The sequence below is a fragment of the Ostrea edulis genome, chromosome 3 (assembly GCF_947568905.1).
Source record: "Ostrea edulis chromosome 3, xbOstEdul1.1, whole genome shotgun sequence".
Classification (NCBI taxonomy): Eukaryota; Metazoa; Mollusca; class Bivalvia; order Ostreida; family Ostreidae; genus Ostrea; species Ostrea edulis.
Genome location: NC_079166.1, coordinates 25,368,595 through 25,387,267, shown reverse-complemented (window position 1 = coordinate 25,387,267; position 18,673 = coordinate 25,368,595). Strand labels below are relative to the sequence as shown.

Below are 18,673 nucleotides of genomic sequence, written 5' to 3'. Positions count from 1 at the left end.
GCAAAGTAAAATTAAAACATGTTCTACCATCTCAAATGTCTGTCTTGCATGAAACAGGCATTTTCTTTCCCACTCTGATGTCAATTTGCTTTTCATAACAATCCTTGGGATGGAAAGAGCAAAGTCATAAATCTGAAAATAGTTAGATAGGTTATGGATTACTAAAAACTGCTAGCTACATGTATATAGTACACACAAAGACTGTAAAGTGAGTGTTGTTTCTTACGTTCAAGTCCTTCCAAATTTTTTGGAGAACATAGTCAATGGCATAGATTGCCTTGTTCTGTAAACTTTTCAGTTCATCTGAGTCAGTGCTCATTTTGCCCAAGACTTCCAAGGAAAACATAACACAATGGAATAGAGAAACCAAAATTCTTCTGTCTAGCACTAGGTGACTTTTGTGAATTCCAATGGTCAGAATAGCTATGCATTTCTCTTGCTGAACTTTAAATCTTTCATCAACCTCATTCCAATTCCTAAATCAAATATGGAAATTGAAATATCAAGTCTTAGGCTTTCAATTCATAGCAAATATAATTTTTATTAAGGAAGTTCGATCCTCTGCTTTTGAGCACAACTGTACAGAATGCTATAGCTGTGTAGATAATGGTGAATCAATATGTATTCTGTTTGTCCATACATATTATATGTGAATTACTACTTAAACCTACTAACTATCTAGTTGAAAATATGTATGTTGATTCCAATTTTGAAAGGGTTTGGAAAGGACTACATTTTGTCGCGGAAGGATTCATTGATTAAGGAGGATGTATGATAATAGACGTAGAAACTTTGAACTAATTCAAATATTGTAAATTCATTAATTTGGGTAATATGTTTTTATACCCGAAACTTTTTTAAGAAAATTCAGATTTTGGTCAATAATTCGAAACTTTGATCCATAAGCCTAACCCCTAATTTCGAAAGTTTCATCTTTTAAAATCTTAAGGAAAGACTTTATGATTTATGTGCATTTCATAAAAAAACTAGTTCTAATTGTAACGGGGACCGTTACATATGTTCCCCAAACCTCCCCCAATTAAAAAGTGATGTCCTTGTGAATCTATAGCAAAAAATCATTTTATTTTAACCTTTAATTACATGTAGTACGTTCAATATGGTCATTTCAGTACCAAGAAATGAAAGAAAGCGTTGCACGTGCATACACGCGCACGCGTGTACGATTCCGAATTCTTGTTGATGTCGTTCAACAGGCATTTGTATCATATACCCACAGTATGAATTTCATAACGTTTCCACCAAATATAAGAAGTTATAGCGATTTTAAAATCGTCCAATCAGAATTCAGAACACGTCATTGCACGTGCTGAGCAGTAATTCTAACCACAGCAATTTGTAAGGAGTACCAAGACACATCTAAACCATTAATATCAATAGAATTTGATGAAAAACAAAAACGTTATCGTCCTTTAAAAATTGAACATTTAAAAAACGTTGCACGCGCATGCGCGTGTTCGTTGGCATTTTTTTGTTACACCAATATATAGATACACATATTGTCTACGTATACTGTGAATATCATCGCATTCGCTTCATAAATAAGATAGTTACAAACGTTTTAGTATTATCCAATCAAAATGAAGCGAACGTGCATGCGCGTGCAAATTGGTAATTTTGACCATGCAAATCAGTTATGGGTTTCAATATCTATCTATGATATGAATTTCAAGCCATTTCAATGAACAACAAAAAAGTTAGACTGATTCCAAAGTTAGCATACAAATTTTGTAATGCGCGTGCACGCGCATGCGTGTGCGTGCTGACAAAATAACTATTATTTTTCATATGTACAAATGATATACTATCATCCTATTTAGGTTTCACATCGCTTCCTTCAATATTCTGATTTTCCTTTTTTTGTACCAAAATTGGAATGCACGTGCGCGCGCACGTGCATGCATGTGCAGACAAAATGACTATCACTATGCACATCTACAAACGCTATACTATCATCCTGGAAAGTTTCATATCGATCCCTTTTGTAGTTTCTGAGAACACTACCGGACAAAAAAGTACCGGAGAAAAAGAATAATAATAATAATAACTAGATGCAATCTCGTTGCGAGCAACGAGTGGGTCTTCCGTCCAATTTTAGATGTGATGAGATAAGGATTTGACTGAGATTTTCATTCATACATAATGATACAAATATATTGTCTAGACGTACAATTTAGCTTCGGTAATGTTTTACAAATATTGATCATTTAAGTGCTATAAATTAAAGAATCTCTGCCGCTTTCGGCCACTAATTAAAGGGGTCAGCCTTTTTTTCGACAAAAAAGTTAATAATGTTATTTACTGCGATACAAATTCGAGACTGATCGTTCGCCTTTTTCATGATGTTGTTCGAAAGATCTTGCAAAACTGAACAACTTTTGTTCTAGATGTCTTATTAAAAGTTTCTTGACAAAAATGTTATAGCTTGCAACAATAATCCAACTGTTCAGGTGAGCCATGGGACCCGCAGGCCTATTTATTAACATCGTTAGTTAACGCTTGCGAAACGGAACAACATTTGTTCTACATGTCTTATCAAAAGTTTCTCGAGAAAAAAGTTATTGATTGTGACACTAATCAAACTGTTCAGGCAAGCCATGAGGCCCGTTCGCCTTTTTCATGATGTTGTTCGAAAGATCTTGCAAAACTGAACAACTTTTGTTCTAGATGTCTTATTAAAAGTTTCTTGACAAAAATGTTATAGATTGCAACAATAACCCAACTGTTCAGGTGAGCCATGAGAGCTGCAGGCCTATTGATTTAACATCGTTAGTTAACGCTTGCGAAAGTGAACAACTTTTGTTCTACATGTCTTGTCAAAAGTTTCTCGAGAAAAAAGTTATTAATGTTATAAATTGTGGTACAAATTCGACTGTTCAGGCGAGCCATGACGCCCTGAGGCCTATTTTTTTATATCATTAGATAGATCTTGCAAAACTGAACAACTTTTATTCTACATGTCTTATCAAAAGTTTCCTGAGAAAAAAGTTAATCATTGTAACAGAAATTCAATGGTTCAGGCGAGCCATGAGGCCTATGGGCCCATTTCTTGATATGGCACGAAAGATCTCAATCAACTCTATAACTTTTGTTATATATGTCTAAGCAAAATATTTACGAGTAAGAAGTTATGATTTAAAACGTGGAAAAAAATGGGACACTTTTTAGAACTCCATTTTCGACCCCTACCGAGCTTCCATACTAGGCACTTCCGGAAATTTTTAAAACCAATGTGCACAACCACAACATGTCGTCTAACATCACTGAAAATTTCAGCACTCTAGCTTTTATCGTTTTTGAGATTTTGGCTGGACAAAATGGTCATCTGAAAATCGATAAAAGGGGGATAACTTCCAACCGGAAGTGAATTTTCAAAAATCCAAAAAAAGATATAAACTTCAGATAGCAATGCATCAACCCTAAAAATTTGAAGTATATCGATCCAGCCATCTCTGAGAAATCCTCTGCACAAAATCGGTAAGGAAAAAAAAAAAGAATAAAAATAATAATAATAATAAGAAAAGTGAAAAATCAACAATAGAATAATAGAAGGTTCTTCCGCTGAAGACGGAAGACCCTAATAATAAGAAACAGAGTAAAAACAATATGTTCCCAAACTTTGTTTGGGGAACATAATAAAATTTAATACTCCTACTACACCTGATATGTTCTTTTGAGTTTTAAAAGTCCATATAATGAATTTTTCTGTATATCTTAAAAATGCATATATAAAGATAATTATTTATTTGCAATCCACCAGCATTGAACTTTTTTGTATCTATATTGTTAGAAGACAATGAGTGTGTATTCATTTGATGTAATGATTGATTTGTGTTGCTGATATTGTGTTAGCAACGTTACAGACAAATCAAATTGATGTGAACAAATTGTTATTAAATTTTAAGTGCAAAAAGGTCAAGTTAAAGATATGACCCTAGTTTTTCTTTTTCATTTCATAATTCTCTTACAATGTAGAAATCAATGATATACTTCCTAAAATATTGACAAACTCAGGAGCGAACCTCTTTAAGTCATAATACATGTACCTTTTTGTTATATCAGATGGCAACGCTTCAAGTAGATCTTCAAACAGTGGGCATAAAATCTTCACACATCTCCCAAGAGTTTCCATCTTAAAACATCAAAATATCACATGTATATAAAATGGTTCTGTGCAAATCAATGGGAACTTTGAATTAATATGCACTTAATTAAACAAAAAATAAGTCATATTTCATTGCTTGACTGATTGGAATGTTACGTCCCTTTGAAACTTTCTCACTCATTTAAAGTGGTAACAAGCTTTAAGTAAAATATCACACATTCAGACTATATGCTAGGCACTTGGGATCATTTAGCAGTGATGATAAGTGACTTTGATGTCTAATGCTGTAATAATAATAATTGCTCTCTTTCTCTCTTAATGAATAAGGTCTATTACAGACTGCAATCAAGTATGGACCTCCCCAACACAAAGAACTCTTAGACTACCGACTGAGTTACTGTGATGTTTGATATAGTACAATAATAATATCCTATAAATCTGAGAAAAGAATATCACCCATAGAATGTGAAATTTTATTATGCAACTATCCCATCTTTGATATGGTGTACATATTTGTTTGAAAGGAGCTGCAGAACAGTATTGGATAATATACCGGTATGTACCATTAAGTATCATCAGATTATATTGTGACAGGGTGATATTTTTCTAAAGTAAATATATTATTTCATTATTTAGATTATGAAGATTAGTACATGACAAAAGTTGTCTTTACTTTTAATTTATTTTATGCACAACTTAATAGTATATGCAAATATCTCTAAAGTTATTTATAGATTATGAGATCATAATGGTCAGTAATAGCACCATGTAAATATTTATAGAATATAGAACTCTCCAATTTCATTGGTTGTCAAAGTTTCCTCTCTTTATTTTGAATAATGTCTTCTAAGAGTATAGAAGTGTTTTCTAGAAGATTTTCCTAGTACAATTTGACTGTAAGTAAATATGACTTTCTTTTGAGTTTTTATGATCATATATAATTCAAAGTACATGTGCTTACTTTGAATTAATACATTTGCTGAATAGTTAGATTTTATGCATTTTCTATGATGGTAATTGAGTAAGAGTGATCATATGCATTTCTACATTATCTTTAAGTTATCAATTACAACTAAAGAGTAAAATGTATATCAGTATGAATGTATATTAAAACTATAAATCATGATTGAATCAAATGTAGTAGTTTAAATATGTTATGTGTGAATGTCAGAGTGTTCGAGTAGTATTCAGCTATTTTTACTTTTTATGATTTCCTTGTGTGAATAAGTAATGTAACACAAGTTTCACACAAGTATTTGATATTTCATTATTTCTATATAGATTTATTATCAGCATATAGAATATTCTGGACCTGACCAGAAATTTGGCTCTGTGTCACACATAGGTATGACATTGCATTTTTTGTATATTCTTTGCTTTATGATAAGTTCTGAATATTCTTATCAAGTTGATCATTTAGTTTATGATTAATTAAGTGCAATAGTCGAGTAAGATAAATCTATTTATTATTTATACCATATAGTAATCAATAGTCAAATATATCTTTATATTAAGCACTATTAAGGGGAATAACTCTTGGTTGTAAACTGTGCTGAGCAAATGAGTTTTCTTTGTTGATATTTTTATACTATATGTTTTAATTCATGATATATATTATATGTAATATTCTTGTTATATATTTCAGAGTTAATTAGAAAAGAATACAAACTCTGATAGAACCCTATCGTTGTGTTGTTTACTTTATATACCTATACAACCCACACTATTACAATATCATATTTGAACAAGCACACATATTGATATTTGGTTAAATACATGTACCTCATCATTAATGATTTTACCTGATTATAATATGAAGCAATCTCAAAATAATGCTGCAATGTTGCCAGTTTTACTTCCAGCAAGATGTTTTCCTCTCTCATCGCCATCTCCAGGTCTTTCCAGTATAAGCATGCCATAAATCCCCTCAGCATTTTTGTGTCAAGCTTAAATAGGGGCTTCAACAAATTTATCATTTCTGGCAAGGACCTGTAAATGTTCAAAAAGGCCAATAATCCCAATGTATTTTCGAAATGGGGTCTCATAAACCCTATTCTCTTACAAGTTGCATCACACTATGTCGGGCACAAGATTATATGTATGTTTCAAAACAAAGTTAGCTTGAAAATCCTTTTTTCCAAATATGTTCTGTGTCAGTTTACAGCATTTTATAGGGTTATTGAACTTATAGTGGTGAATATTGGCACAAGTTGGCTGTAAAAATGCACGAGCTTGCGAGCTACTATGACTAGATGGCATCTTAACTGTTCAATATTCGTCTGCCATTTTGGCGAATACGTCGTTACGGTAAGCTCAATATTGAACGCTCATACTCGGAATGTTTCGGGCGCACACAATTTACGCAATGCAAAGTTAGCGTTCAATAAATTCTCAGGATACTGAACGCTAAAATTCTCTAGATTTTACGCAGATTTTATAATAGAATATTTATTAGCTATATATAATAATATAGGGTTATTGAACTTATGTTGGTGAATATTGGCATGAGTTGGCTGTGAAAATGCACGAGCTTGCGAGTGCATTTTGACAGCCAACGAGTGCCGATATTCACCAATATAAGTTCAATAACCCTTTTATTATATAGCTAAAGTATTTAGTCGTTAAATTATATCCCTTTTCACTCAAAATAGACGAGATTTCAATATTGGCAGTGTGCAATATCAACATGCATTTCTTAACTGTTCAATATTTAACCCGTCATTAATGCATGAGGCAAACTGATTTTGTGAATAGGGACATCATAATTTAAGTACAGTAAAACATTTTGCTTAAGTAAATATCAAATACCAGCTCTGTCAGATTCGGAGGACCGTCGTGTGCCATTTTGGCTTGTTTACGTTGTGACGGTAACGTCAATATTGAACGCTCATACTCGGAATGTTTCGGGCGCATACAATTTACGCAATGCAAAGTTAGCGTTCAATAAATTCTCAGGATATCGAACGCTAACATTCTCTAGATTTTACGCAGATTTTATGTTGACTATTTATTAGCTATATAATAAAATCGTATATTGAGCCTTCTATGTAGATGAACTTTAAAACATTATAATCACAAATTGATAAATGATAATACAATGATGGAGTACCTTGACCACTCCCTTAGTTTCAATTCTTCCTTCTCACTTTCAAACTCGGGGATTAACCACCATTTCCGATCCTTTTCATGAAAATTCCCATAGTCCAATTCTCCATACGGTTGTAAGGAACCGCCCAGAAAGTGAATGATAGGTAAACACATAATCCAGGAGGGGTTTCTCTGTGTATTTTCTTCAGTGCTGCGTGTTGTTGTCTTTAGAAACCACACTAGATGATGTCTTACTTGCCTTCTGTAAAATATCAAACAAGAGGTCCATGGGTCACATCACTCACACGAATCACCTTGGTTGGTCCTGCTGTTGGTCAGCTTTTTTGATTTTCAAAAGATTTTTTTCAATCTTTATTCCCATGACATTTTTTTTTTACCATATATACTCGCCTATAAGTCGGATATTTGGGAGTTAAAAATTGGTCCAAAACTCTATATCCGACTTATAGGCAAGTCCTAAGAAGATTAGGTACAGCATTTTTCTGGACAGCGTAAATTAATGTAGAGTAATTTTTAAACAACTTTGTACTCCAACGATTATCATGATTAACGTTGACTGGACATATTATATATTATTCATGTATTCTAAGATTTATATATGCATAAAGTACAAGTATTTACATATCTTAATGATTTTATTCATCTTAAGTGTATATTATTGTAATTGATTTGTTGAGAAAAGGAATAAACATCAGCACATTTCACAAAATATTATTTAAAACAGAGGTGAAAACGTTAGAAATTGTCAACCGATTCTTGGAAAGTTATACCGACTTATAAGCGGGTCAATGACAAATCCCTCCAAAATAGCCAACAAAATATATAACCGACTTATAGGTGAACCGACCTATAGGCAAGTATATATGGTATTCCATATTGCAGCCTCAACATAACCAAACTTGAATTCACACAACACTGGGATGCCTCATTACTATTATGACAAACATGACATTGCTGTGCTGAAGAAGAGGACTTTTAAAAAGATTTTCTTTTCTGTATACATGTATTATCAATTAAAATTGAAGAGTGTGCTCAATACAACATGTGCAGGATTTTAGGACGTTAGAATGTTTAAATATCACACAGAAGGTTTTTTTCCATCCAAAATACTTGTATCAACACTTCATGCAAGTTGCTTCCCTTGTCCGCCATCTTGTGGTTAAAAGGTAGTATTTTCCTACGTTGGCCTTCGTAATTTCTGATCTGATTATTCCATCAATATACAGGACTTTCAAGATACGGATCCACTCTGACTTTTATCGCGCTTCAACCATTATTTGTAGGGCATGTCTCTTCCGGATTACAATAACAACAAAGTAAACAAGCATGGAATACTTCAATTGCTATCAAATTCCTGCATTTAAATGCTATCTTTGAAAAAAAGGAATCACTACAACCATTTTACAGGAAAATGCATTTGATTAAATTGTGTGAGTTGGCAAGGAAAATAAATCTATGGAGTATCTTAAGCACATCGGTAAAACTTCACATCTTGCATCTAAAGATACACATCTAAATGCACCTTTTTCATTCCATCTAATTTACATCCAGGTACTAAGCACCAATAGTGACTTGGATCGTCATCGTAGGACTGCGCATAGCTCTTTACGGATTGTCTGCTAGCGAAACACCATTTGTACCTATGTCAACTTTGTCCTACAATTGGTTATTATCACGTGACCGTGGTGTATAAACGTCAAATATAACCGGTCGTTCCAGCACATCCCAAAAGTTCCGTATTGCAGTAAACTAAAATAATGCCCCAGGATGGGGCAACCCATAAACTTTTAAGAGAAGATAATAATTAGCTATAATTCACAGTAGTAACCTCTTACATTTGATAAGGTAAAGAAGGAAAACTTGATTTTTTACCAATTGGGCTTTGACTGACCAGTGACCCTGCAAAGGGATGTAACTCACAGCAAAGAGTTGATACATGGATGGATAAGGATACAAAATAACTGTTCCACTGTACAAAACAATACTACCTATGAATTACTGTTGATTATATGGCCATGTAACTTTTCAAAGGTTGAGAAAGAATATATCGAGATGAACGACACAAAACCATGCAAAGATAGGAAATGGCATCAATGGGTGATCAAACATGTTTATTTTTCTTTCCAAATGATTGATTAATGATAAATTGTTACAGTTTTCGAAAATTACTATCTGAATGTATCATTTTCTCCGAAATTTCTTAATATCAAATTAATCAGCAATGGTCTTTCTACTGTAGATTCCTTATTTTACGGGAGTACTTTATATCACGAAATGACTTGTACACGTCAAATTGCGAGAACATAAATTCACGAGTGCTCTGTTGATAAAGAGTTTTACATGTATTTTAGCGATATAAAACTATAAAAGTGAATAATCTTATTTCGTGAGTGATGCTTCTCGCAAAATTACATGATAAGAAATTCCTTCCGTATAATTAGGAATTTACAGTATACATTCTATGATAAACAATGGTGGCTTACAATTTCTCTGCAGGCTGGATTACTTTCTCCAAGAAATTAAGCTGTTCACATGTCTTTCTTTCCGTATCAGGTGAAAGTAGCAAAGCCTTGAGGACAATATCGACAACACTGTTATTTAGCAGACAGGCGGAAATCTCCAATTCACCGAGAAATGCAGCTATCAGCAGAGCCTTCAAAAGTCTCTCATTTTCATCCATTCCATTTGAATGAACTCCCAGCAACACAATTGCATCCTTTAAATGATCATTAACTAAGATCTGAAAAAGTAACCAAATTTCAACTGTAAATCATCAGCCTCTGATTCAACTCAAGAGCATATGAGAGAGCATACAAATCTATAGACTGTCACAGTACAAAAAGTAGAATGCTACCTCTTTCCAGATTTGTGGATCACGAAATGCTCTGCGTTTCATGAAATGATCTTGGACTCCTCCTCGCAAAACTTGACAGTACTCATTCATAGTAGTCAAAAAGGCAGAAGGATCTTGCATTGGCATTTCTATGGCATGTTTAATGTCTGGTAAATATTGTTTTAAAGCAAACTGACCATCATTTGTCATTGTTTCAATCATGCCTGAATTTGCTAATCCTAATTTGTCTTTGAAGAAATTCATAAAATAGCCATCTTTCTTAGCGTAGATGTAACCATCATATTGCTGGTAGGAATCTGTAAGCAAGACAAAGCAAAATGTACCAAATTATATTCATTTTACATAAGGTATCCCAATTTATTTCAGAGTAACAGATGATGATTGCAGTCTATGTACGTGTGTGTATAGTTTTTATATGTTTTTAAATAGTAATTAGAGGATTGGATAACAGATGAAAAGATTGTCAAAAACAAGACACCGATGCCCCCCGAACTGTAAGACATTGCAGTTTGTTTTTTTAAATTTTCAAATACTAGGTCAAAAATCAAGGTCACAAGGTAAACAAATCTGGTATCGTTGAAAAGGTCTTCTCACAAGAAATGCACATGCTAATAAATATAAAAGCATTACAATTTAAAAGACATGGCTTATATTCAAATTTTCTGAATGTAGATCAAAGGTCAATGCTAAGGTCACAAGGTCAAAGATTTTGGTGTCAATGGAAATGTTTTGCCACAAGAAATACCAAATATGAAAGGTCTACCTCTTATGGTGTAAAAGATATGAACAAGGTAAAAGGTTTTTTTCCATAGACCAACAGATGGTCAGAGACAGATGGACAGGCCAAAAACTATATGCCCCCAAATCTTTCATTCCGGGCCATAATTAAAAATAATCCCCCATCCCCTCCTCTACAAATCACCTTATGAATTTATATTCATTGAAAAATGGAACCAAAAAAAAGGCCAAAATGTCACCTTGGCCCTGCTATTGTGCTTCTTAGCCCTCTCTCTACCGTATCGGTCAATAAGACTGATAGCGCATAAAAAACAGGACTACGCAAAAGGAGTGTCTCTAAATGTTTGAAACTACGGACATAAGATGTATGATTTATATATCATGTGAAGAGCAAGAAAGAAAATGAAGTGTACACAAAGTATGGCATGGGGTCGGGGGAGGTGGGGGCTTGATGCCTCCAGTGGGTTAAGGGTGGGGGTAAGAGGCGAAGCCCCTGGAAGCATATGGGTTTTACTAGTGAAATCACCCATTTTTTGTGCATAGAAGCAGGCATTCTTGTCAATTTCCAAACCCCCAAAAAATCACAAAATTATTTCCAAAAGTTTGATAATGCCAATTCATCATGTGTACTTGGACTGACTTGATTTACATTTGTTTTACAAATATTTTTCCCAGTGTTTTTGACTGCATGGTATAAATGTTTAAATAGATTTGCATTTTCCTATATTTAAATGTGGAAATAGGGAAAAGTGAACTCACCTTGTAAAAGTATAGAGAAAATTTCCGTTTTGATGAGCACTTGTTTGTGTTATAGTTCTCGATAGTTTTTATTTTACGATAAGTTGAAACTGAGACTTGCACTACAGTTTGCTTTAAAATTAGTGACAAAATATCGTTGCTGAAAACCTATCGACACGCATCACATAATATAGTAAAAACTATGTGTACTGGTCTCTCTGGGTAAAAATGCTTTTTGAGGACACAAAAACAACTTACACAATTGTTTAAAATAATCAGCCTGGTATTCTCTCTCTCTCACTTTATTTTGAAAAACATCAAATCTGTATTGATATCATAGTTATTATATAACATGACCTACATGTAAATTCATAAAACACGTGTTGGGAATGCTACATATGTAGACTAAATTTTAAAAAACCAACAACAATAACACACACACTCATAAAATACTTAAATATAAACATTATGCGGTACTTGTTCGGAATAGTAATTACTTTTCCTTCCTTAATTCGGAATGTGGCTGCGGGGTTTTCTGAAAGTGTGCAGGTGGGCAACACGTGTTTCCATTTTACTGAAAACAACGCAGTAAACGCTTGTATTTATATTTTGAAACATCTTCCCAAGTCAAGGGAAGATGATTTTGAAAATGACCCGATATCGTCAGAAGAAGATGTCCAGGATCTCCTGTTGCAGGACACAATTTGATGATGACCCAAATCAGTGATCCAAGTCACATCTGTTATCAGGTCGCAAAATGGCGACCTAGAAATATTTCTGGTCGCCATTTTCAATTTCTAGTCGCCATGTTCAAAATTTCTACTCGCCATGGTAAAAGATTTTGTAAATAAGACTTACAAGTTTTTTTTAATTTGAATATCTTTCAAGAAAAAAATCTACACCCATGTATGCGTTTTGTTTGTTTTATTTTTAAACTGAATAGAAATGTGCTGTGAAACATGCTGGAAGCTAACAAGTCAAGTATTTACTCTGGCAAAAGTTGTATTGCATTGGGCCATCCTGTATATTCTACAGTACGCTTCTGGGGAAGAAAACCCAGCGTTCCAAACAAATATTTGCTTTAAAGTCCTCAATAAGTGGGCCTTCACTGCTTATGCGAATAAGAGCTTCTACTTTTGTTGGATCTTTTGCTGAACAATCAGTACCTGGGCATCAATAAGAACACTACATCCCGAGTTTGTAATTGTCTGTGAAAATTAGCAGCAACAGTTGCTCCGTTCGACTTACTGCTAATAATTAATACAGTCACGGACAAAAACGTGTCTCTTACTGTTACCGTGAATAGTCACACTTCCACATTTGAAAGACGTACACCAGGTCGTGGTGAAATCAGACAATGGGTGTCCAGAAATGGTGGAAGTTTCTGGCCGATTGGCCGCACAAATTCTGCAAAACATTTTGCAATCTCTGTATATCAACCATGAAAATTCCTTCATTAGGACTGGGGTTCTTCCTTTACTTTTACATTTTTCTTTAGACATAGCTACGTCATCTTTAAATGCAGAACTTTCTCCGTGTGATTCTTGAATTTCTTCGTTAAATGTACTAGGCCGAGGCTTCTACTTTTTACTACTGATCAATCCAAAGTGCTTTAACCCTGGTTTTACCGCCATCTTGATTGCTTTCAAACGCTGTTTTGAACGAGACTGAAAAATATTTATTCAGACTTCCAATCCCGATTACAAAATTTTACTGGACACCCATTTTTTTTCCACTCGCAAAAATGCGACTTAAATATAATCTCTAGTCGCAAAATCGATTTTCTGGTCGCAAATGCGACTGTTTTACTCACAACTTGGAGCACTGCAAATGATCCTGCATTAATTATAAATGAACTTGTAAGTTGGTGTAGTCACATAGGCCGACTAGAAAAAAGCTATAGGTAACCTAGTAATTCAGTTGACCTGAAAATGAGATATAATATATATAACAAAAGAGAAATTCCATACCAACGTTTGATGGAATTCTTAGTTTCCTTTCACGGTTATGATATGGATAAAACTGCTGGAACAAGAATTCACTCTCCGTGGATTGTTTTCCACTCCTTTTCTTTTGGAAACAGTATCTATATGAAAGGCCATGGTCCTTTAAAAGGTCTTTTTCTAGTTCAACCTCCGCAAACACCCGTGTTCCATGTTGATCCTTTTTTCTGTAAAAGAGTAAAATTTCACACATTGTACCTACAAGATAGAGCTCTATCAGATGAACAGTTACTGGCCATCAGTTGCATGGGAAGGTTTTGTTGGGTAATTTTTTGTTATTACCGGTCCTTTGCTCAAGGATTGCTTACATCATTCCCATATCTTACATCAACATCCTGTTTTTTTGGTATGATATAATTTTCCTATCTACCTATTCTATTTCATAGAATGACTTTTGGAGATAATTATGAACATTTTTGCTTTTTTAACAGCTTCTTTTCTATACCCTGCTTGTTACACACTGTTAGGAGGTTTGGTTCATCAGGTCTTAGTCCCAGAGTGAACCCCAGGCATGCACCAGAGCTCCAGATATGGTGCGTATCAGCGTAAATACTCATTAAATTTGACCAAATACGCATTTAAGTTGAAAATCATGCATACAATTACACATTAGCGAATGTAAATACGCTTTACACTCCCAAAATAATGCGTATTAGTCCGCGTATTTGTGATACATGTAGTATGATATGAATTATCTATTCATAATGAATCGAGGTTAGCCCAGGGCTTGATCATACATGATATTTAGCGCTATGAAATACATTTTGATGACAATCACAATTTTGAAAAATTGGAAGAGTTAAATACTATTATATAGGCCTACTTGTTATACTTTCTTTCTTAAAGAGTTAGTGTGCGGTCGAAAGCACAGAAAAAAACCTTGTATTATCAATCGTGGACGAATGATATACAGAATTGGTTCATAATCATGTGACTGAGTGTCTGACATATTCAAATTTAATCCATCAATGATAAATATCAAATTCCCAATGACAATGAATAGTTTTGATAAAAAGAACTGCAAAGGATTTTCCCCGTAAATAGCTGGAGCGGCCTTTTAGTATAAACTTTAAGTTAAAGTTTAACGGAAGAAGTATCGTTTATCTGGTGACATCTTCTGTGCAAAAGAGCAAAGATAATCAGTAAATTAACAAAATACACTTTTGAATTTTTCTGTATAAAGCAAAATACTCATTTGAAAATCAGGGAGTAAATACTCTTTGTGGTAAAAAATTATGTGAAGCTCTGATGCACAGAAGCAGGTATCCATGTATAGTAAATTTCTGTGCTTTTAGATAGATATCTACCTTTTGTCATTTTTATTGCCACAAAGTTTCATAACTCCTTCAGGTTTGCATTCCCAATCATCACGTTCAGGACCAAATACAACGTATAGGTTACATTTCTTTGGATTAAAATCCACCGTTGGTGCAAGGAAGGCATGAAATCCAACTTTTGTTGTCTGCTGGAATTCAGAGAACAACAGTGACCAGTAAGAATAATCGTAAAAGAGTAAAAAATTTGTTTTTAAGTAGTTTCACTTGTATGTCAATCAAGTGTGTGAAAAATCACACTATGATGCAATAAAGTGTGAAAAATCACGCAATGATCCAATAAAGTGTGAAAAATCATGCAATGATGCAATAAAGTTACCTGTTTTGGTTTAGACGAACCATTTGTTTGAGTTCTGTTTGTAGCTCCACCTTTATCTCTGTTCCTCTTTCCATTACTTTCAGCAGACGGTCTAGCATTGTCAACAGAAGTCTCACCGATCACACTCTGAGTCACAGGGTTTCCATTGTCCGATGTACCACCATTATTTGTTTGACTATTTCCATCTGGTGTACCACCATTATTTGTTTGACTATTTCCATCCGGTGTACCACCATTATTTGTTTGACTATTTCCATCTGGTGTACCACCATTATTTGTTTGACTATTTCCATCTGGTGTACCACCATTATTTGTTTGACTATTTCCATTCGGTGTACCACCATTATCTGTTTGACTATTTCCATCTGGTGTACCACCATTATTTGTTTGACTATTTCCATCTGGTGTACCACCATTATTTGTTTGACTATTTCCATCCGGTGTACCACCATTATTTGTTTGACTATTTCCATCTGGTGTACCACCATTATTTGTTTGACTATTTCCATTCGGTGTACCACCATTATCCGTTTGACTATTTCCATCTCGTGTACCACCATTATCTGTTTGACTATTTCCATCTGGTGTACCACCATTATTTGTTTGACTATTTCCATCCGGTGTACCACCATTATCTGTTTGACTATTTCCATCCGGTGTACCACCATTATTTGTTGGACTATTTCCATCCGGTGTACCACCATTATTTGTTGGACTATTTCCATCTGGTGTACCACCATTATCTGTTTGACTATTTCCATCTGGTGTACCACCATCAATTATTCGACTATTTCCGTCCGGTGTACCACCATTATTTGTTTGACTATTTCCGTCTGGTGTACCACCATTATTTGTTTGACTATTTCCATCCGGTGTACCACCATTATTTGTTGGACTATTTCCATCCGGTGTACCACCATTATTTGTTTGACTGTTTCCATCCGTTGTACCACCATTATTTGTCTGACTATTTCCATCTGGTGTACCACCATTATTTGTTTGAATATTTCCGTCCGGTGTACCACCATTATTTGTTTGACTATTTCCATCTGGTGTACCACCATTATTTGTTTGACTATTTCCATCTGGTGTACCACCATTATTTGTTTGAATATTTCCATCTGGTGTACCACCATTATTTGTTTGACTATTTCCATCCGGTGTACCACCATTATTTGTTTGACTATTTCCATTCGGTGTACCACCATTATCTGTTTGACTATTTCCATCTCGTGTACCACCATTATTTGTTTGACTATTTCCATCTGGTGTACCACCATTATTTGTTTGACTATTTCCATCCGGTGTACCACCATTATCTGTTTGACTATTTCCATCCGGTGTACCACCATTATTTGTTGGACTATTTCCATCCGGTGTACCACCATTATTTGTTGGACTATTTCCATCTGGTGTACCACCATTATCTGTTTGACTATTTCCATCTGGTGTACCACCATTATCTGTTTGACTATTTCCATCCGGTGTACCACCATTATTTGTTTGACTATTTCCATCTGGTGTACCACCATTATTTGTTTGACTATTTCCATCCGGTGTACCACCATTATTTGTTTGACTATTTCCATCTGGTGTACCACCATCAATTATTCGACTATTTCCGTCCGGTGTACCACCATTATTTGTTTGACTATTTCCATCCGGTGTACCACCATTATTTGTTTGACTGTTTCCATCCGTTGTACCACCATTATTTGTTTGACTATTTCCATCTGGTGTACCACCATCAATTATTCGACTATTTCCGTCCGGTGTACCACCATTATTTGTTTGACTATTTCCGTCCGGTGTACCACCATTATTTGTTTGACTATTTCCGTCCGGTGTACCACCATTATTTGTTTGACTATTTCCATCCGGTGTACCACCATTATTTGTTTGACTATTTCCATCCGGTGTACCACCATTATTTGTTGGACTATTTCCATCCGGTGTACCACCATTATTTGTTTGACTATTTCCATCCGTTGTACCACCATTATTTGTCTGACTATTTCCATCTGGTGTACCACCATTATCTGTTTGACTATTTCCATCTGGTGTACCACCATTATTTGTTTGACTATTTCCATCTGGTGTACCACCATCAATTATTCGACTATTTCCATTTTCATCCCGTGATGTACTGTTTGGATCTAGGGGAACTGAGCCTGAGAGAAATCCCAAACAGCACAATGAGAACATATGATTACAACTTAAATCAATTAAAGATTAAAATAGCCAGTTGTTTAATATTAATTTGAGGAAAACATTCAGATTAATTAATGCAACGGTACTGTACAATTATAACCACATTTTATCCACTGGAAACCTAAATTAGTTGTAGTGACGAGCTTGCATAGAAAATTTAAAAGTTTCCAGGGATCCACATAGGTTAAATATACATGCAAATGTTATATGGTACATTGTTCTTTGGCATGCAAATGAGAAGAAATTTACCGTTAGTGTCCGGGGAAGGACTTTCTTTAAACCACTCTGGATCAACATGCTGCGAACAGATTGGACACACGACGAACACAGGCTGGAGTACAAAATCACATCGACCTCCATTTTCTCTTTCTGTGGGACATTTAACTATCTTTGCCATTTACTATCATAAATAAAAACAAAATATAAATACAAATTAATGCTAAATTACCAATGCCTTTCAAGGTTAAATTACAACAAATTTTTCAACATATTTGTAATAATGTTAAAATGTTCATGTTCTGTTAAAGAACACAAATGTGACAATGGAATTAAGAATTATGTATGCAACATCTCCTTATGCCCTGTTTGGGCTCTGAATTAGAAATATACCCATCGCACTGAAAACATCAGAACACAGGGATCGATCGACAGATGTCCGATTGCCCAAGGCAAGTGAAAACCCAGATCGGACAAATGAAACTCAATACACACTTGCCCGATGCCGATAGGGCAAGTGATTTTTTCAGTAGGAAATGTGATTTATCATAATTAATTTGTGTTAGGCTTGACGAATATCAAACATGAGAAAATAAGTCCAACTCCATAGTACACTGTTGTTTTCTTTACCGAATCGTCAGATTATAGTGAATTAGGCCCATTCTAGTAGATTTGTAAGTATCACCAATTGACAGAGAGAAATAATTAAGATAATTAGAATTACTGGTTGACAGGCTTAATTATTAGAGTCTAAAATATTTCAGACAACTAAGTTTTTCATTCACACAAGTAAGGAAGGACAATTGAGATGAAAAGTTAATGTTTATCCACTGATATGCTCTGTTCTCTATCACACATAGTATATACATGTATGTGTGTGATAGAGAACACTGAGTGGATGAGATGCCCATGTGGTCTATCCCTGGAATAGCAGCTAAAATTTTGTATAACATGTCATCACACACTGACAGGGGCCGGTGTAGCTTTGTTAGGCTCAAGTAGGCACGTGCCTACACATTTTTTTCCTTT

At 34.5% G+C, this 18,673-nt stretch overlaps 1 protein-coding gene across 3 annotated transcripts in view; it reads right to left on the bottom strand.

The window, feature by feature from the left end:
• The window catches only part of LOC125673630 (E3 ubiquitin-protein ligase rnf213-alpha-like), a 139,198-nt gene that overhangs the window by 113,456 nt on the left and 7,069 nt on the right, over nt 1–18,673 (bottom strand). For 2 of the 3 annotated variants that reach the window (XM_056160275.1, XM_056160274.1), the window contains exons 2-12: nt 17,678–17,828; nt 15,218–17,388; nt 14,872–15,029; nt 13,532–13,731; nt 10,086–10,381; nt 9,715–9,971; nt 7,233–7,472; nt 5,926–6,112; nt 4,065–4,150; nt 227–476; nt 28–132 (exon numbers count right to left, since the gene is read on the bottom strand). In XM_056160275.1, coding sequence (XP_056016250.1) covers nt 28–132; nt 227–476; nt 4,065–4,150; nt 5,926–6,112; nt 7,233–7,472; nt 9,715–9,971; nt 10,086–10,381; nt 13,532–13,731; nt 14,872–15,029; nt 15,218–17,388; nt 17,678–17,825 — 4,098 coding nt within the window. In that variant the 5' untranslated portion in view covers nt 17,826–17,828. The remainder of the gene's footprint in view (nt 1–27; nt 133–226; nt 477–4,064; nt 4,151–5,925; nt 6,113–7,232; nt 7,473–9,714; nt 9,972–10,085; nt 10,382–13,531; nt 13,732–14,871; nt 15,030–15,217; nt 17,389–17,677; nt 17,829–18,673) is intronic. The other variant, XM_056160276.1, reaches the window with a different exon arrangement.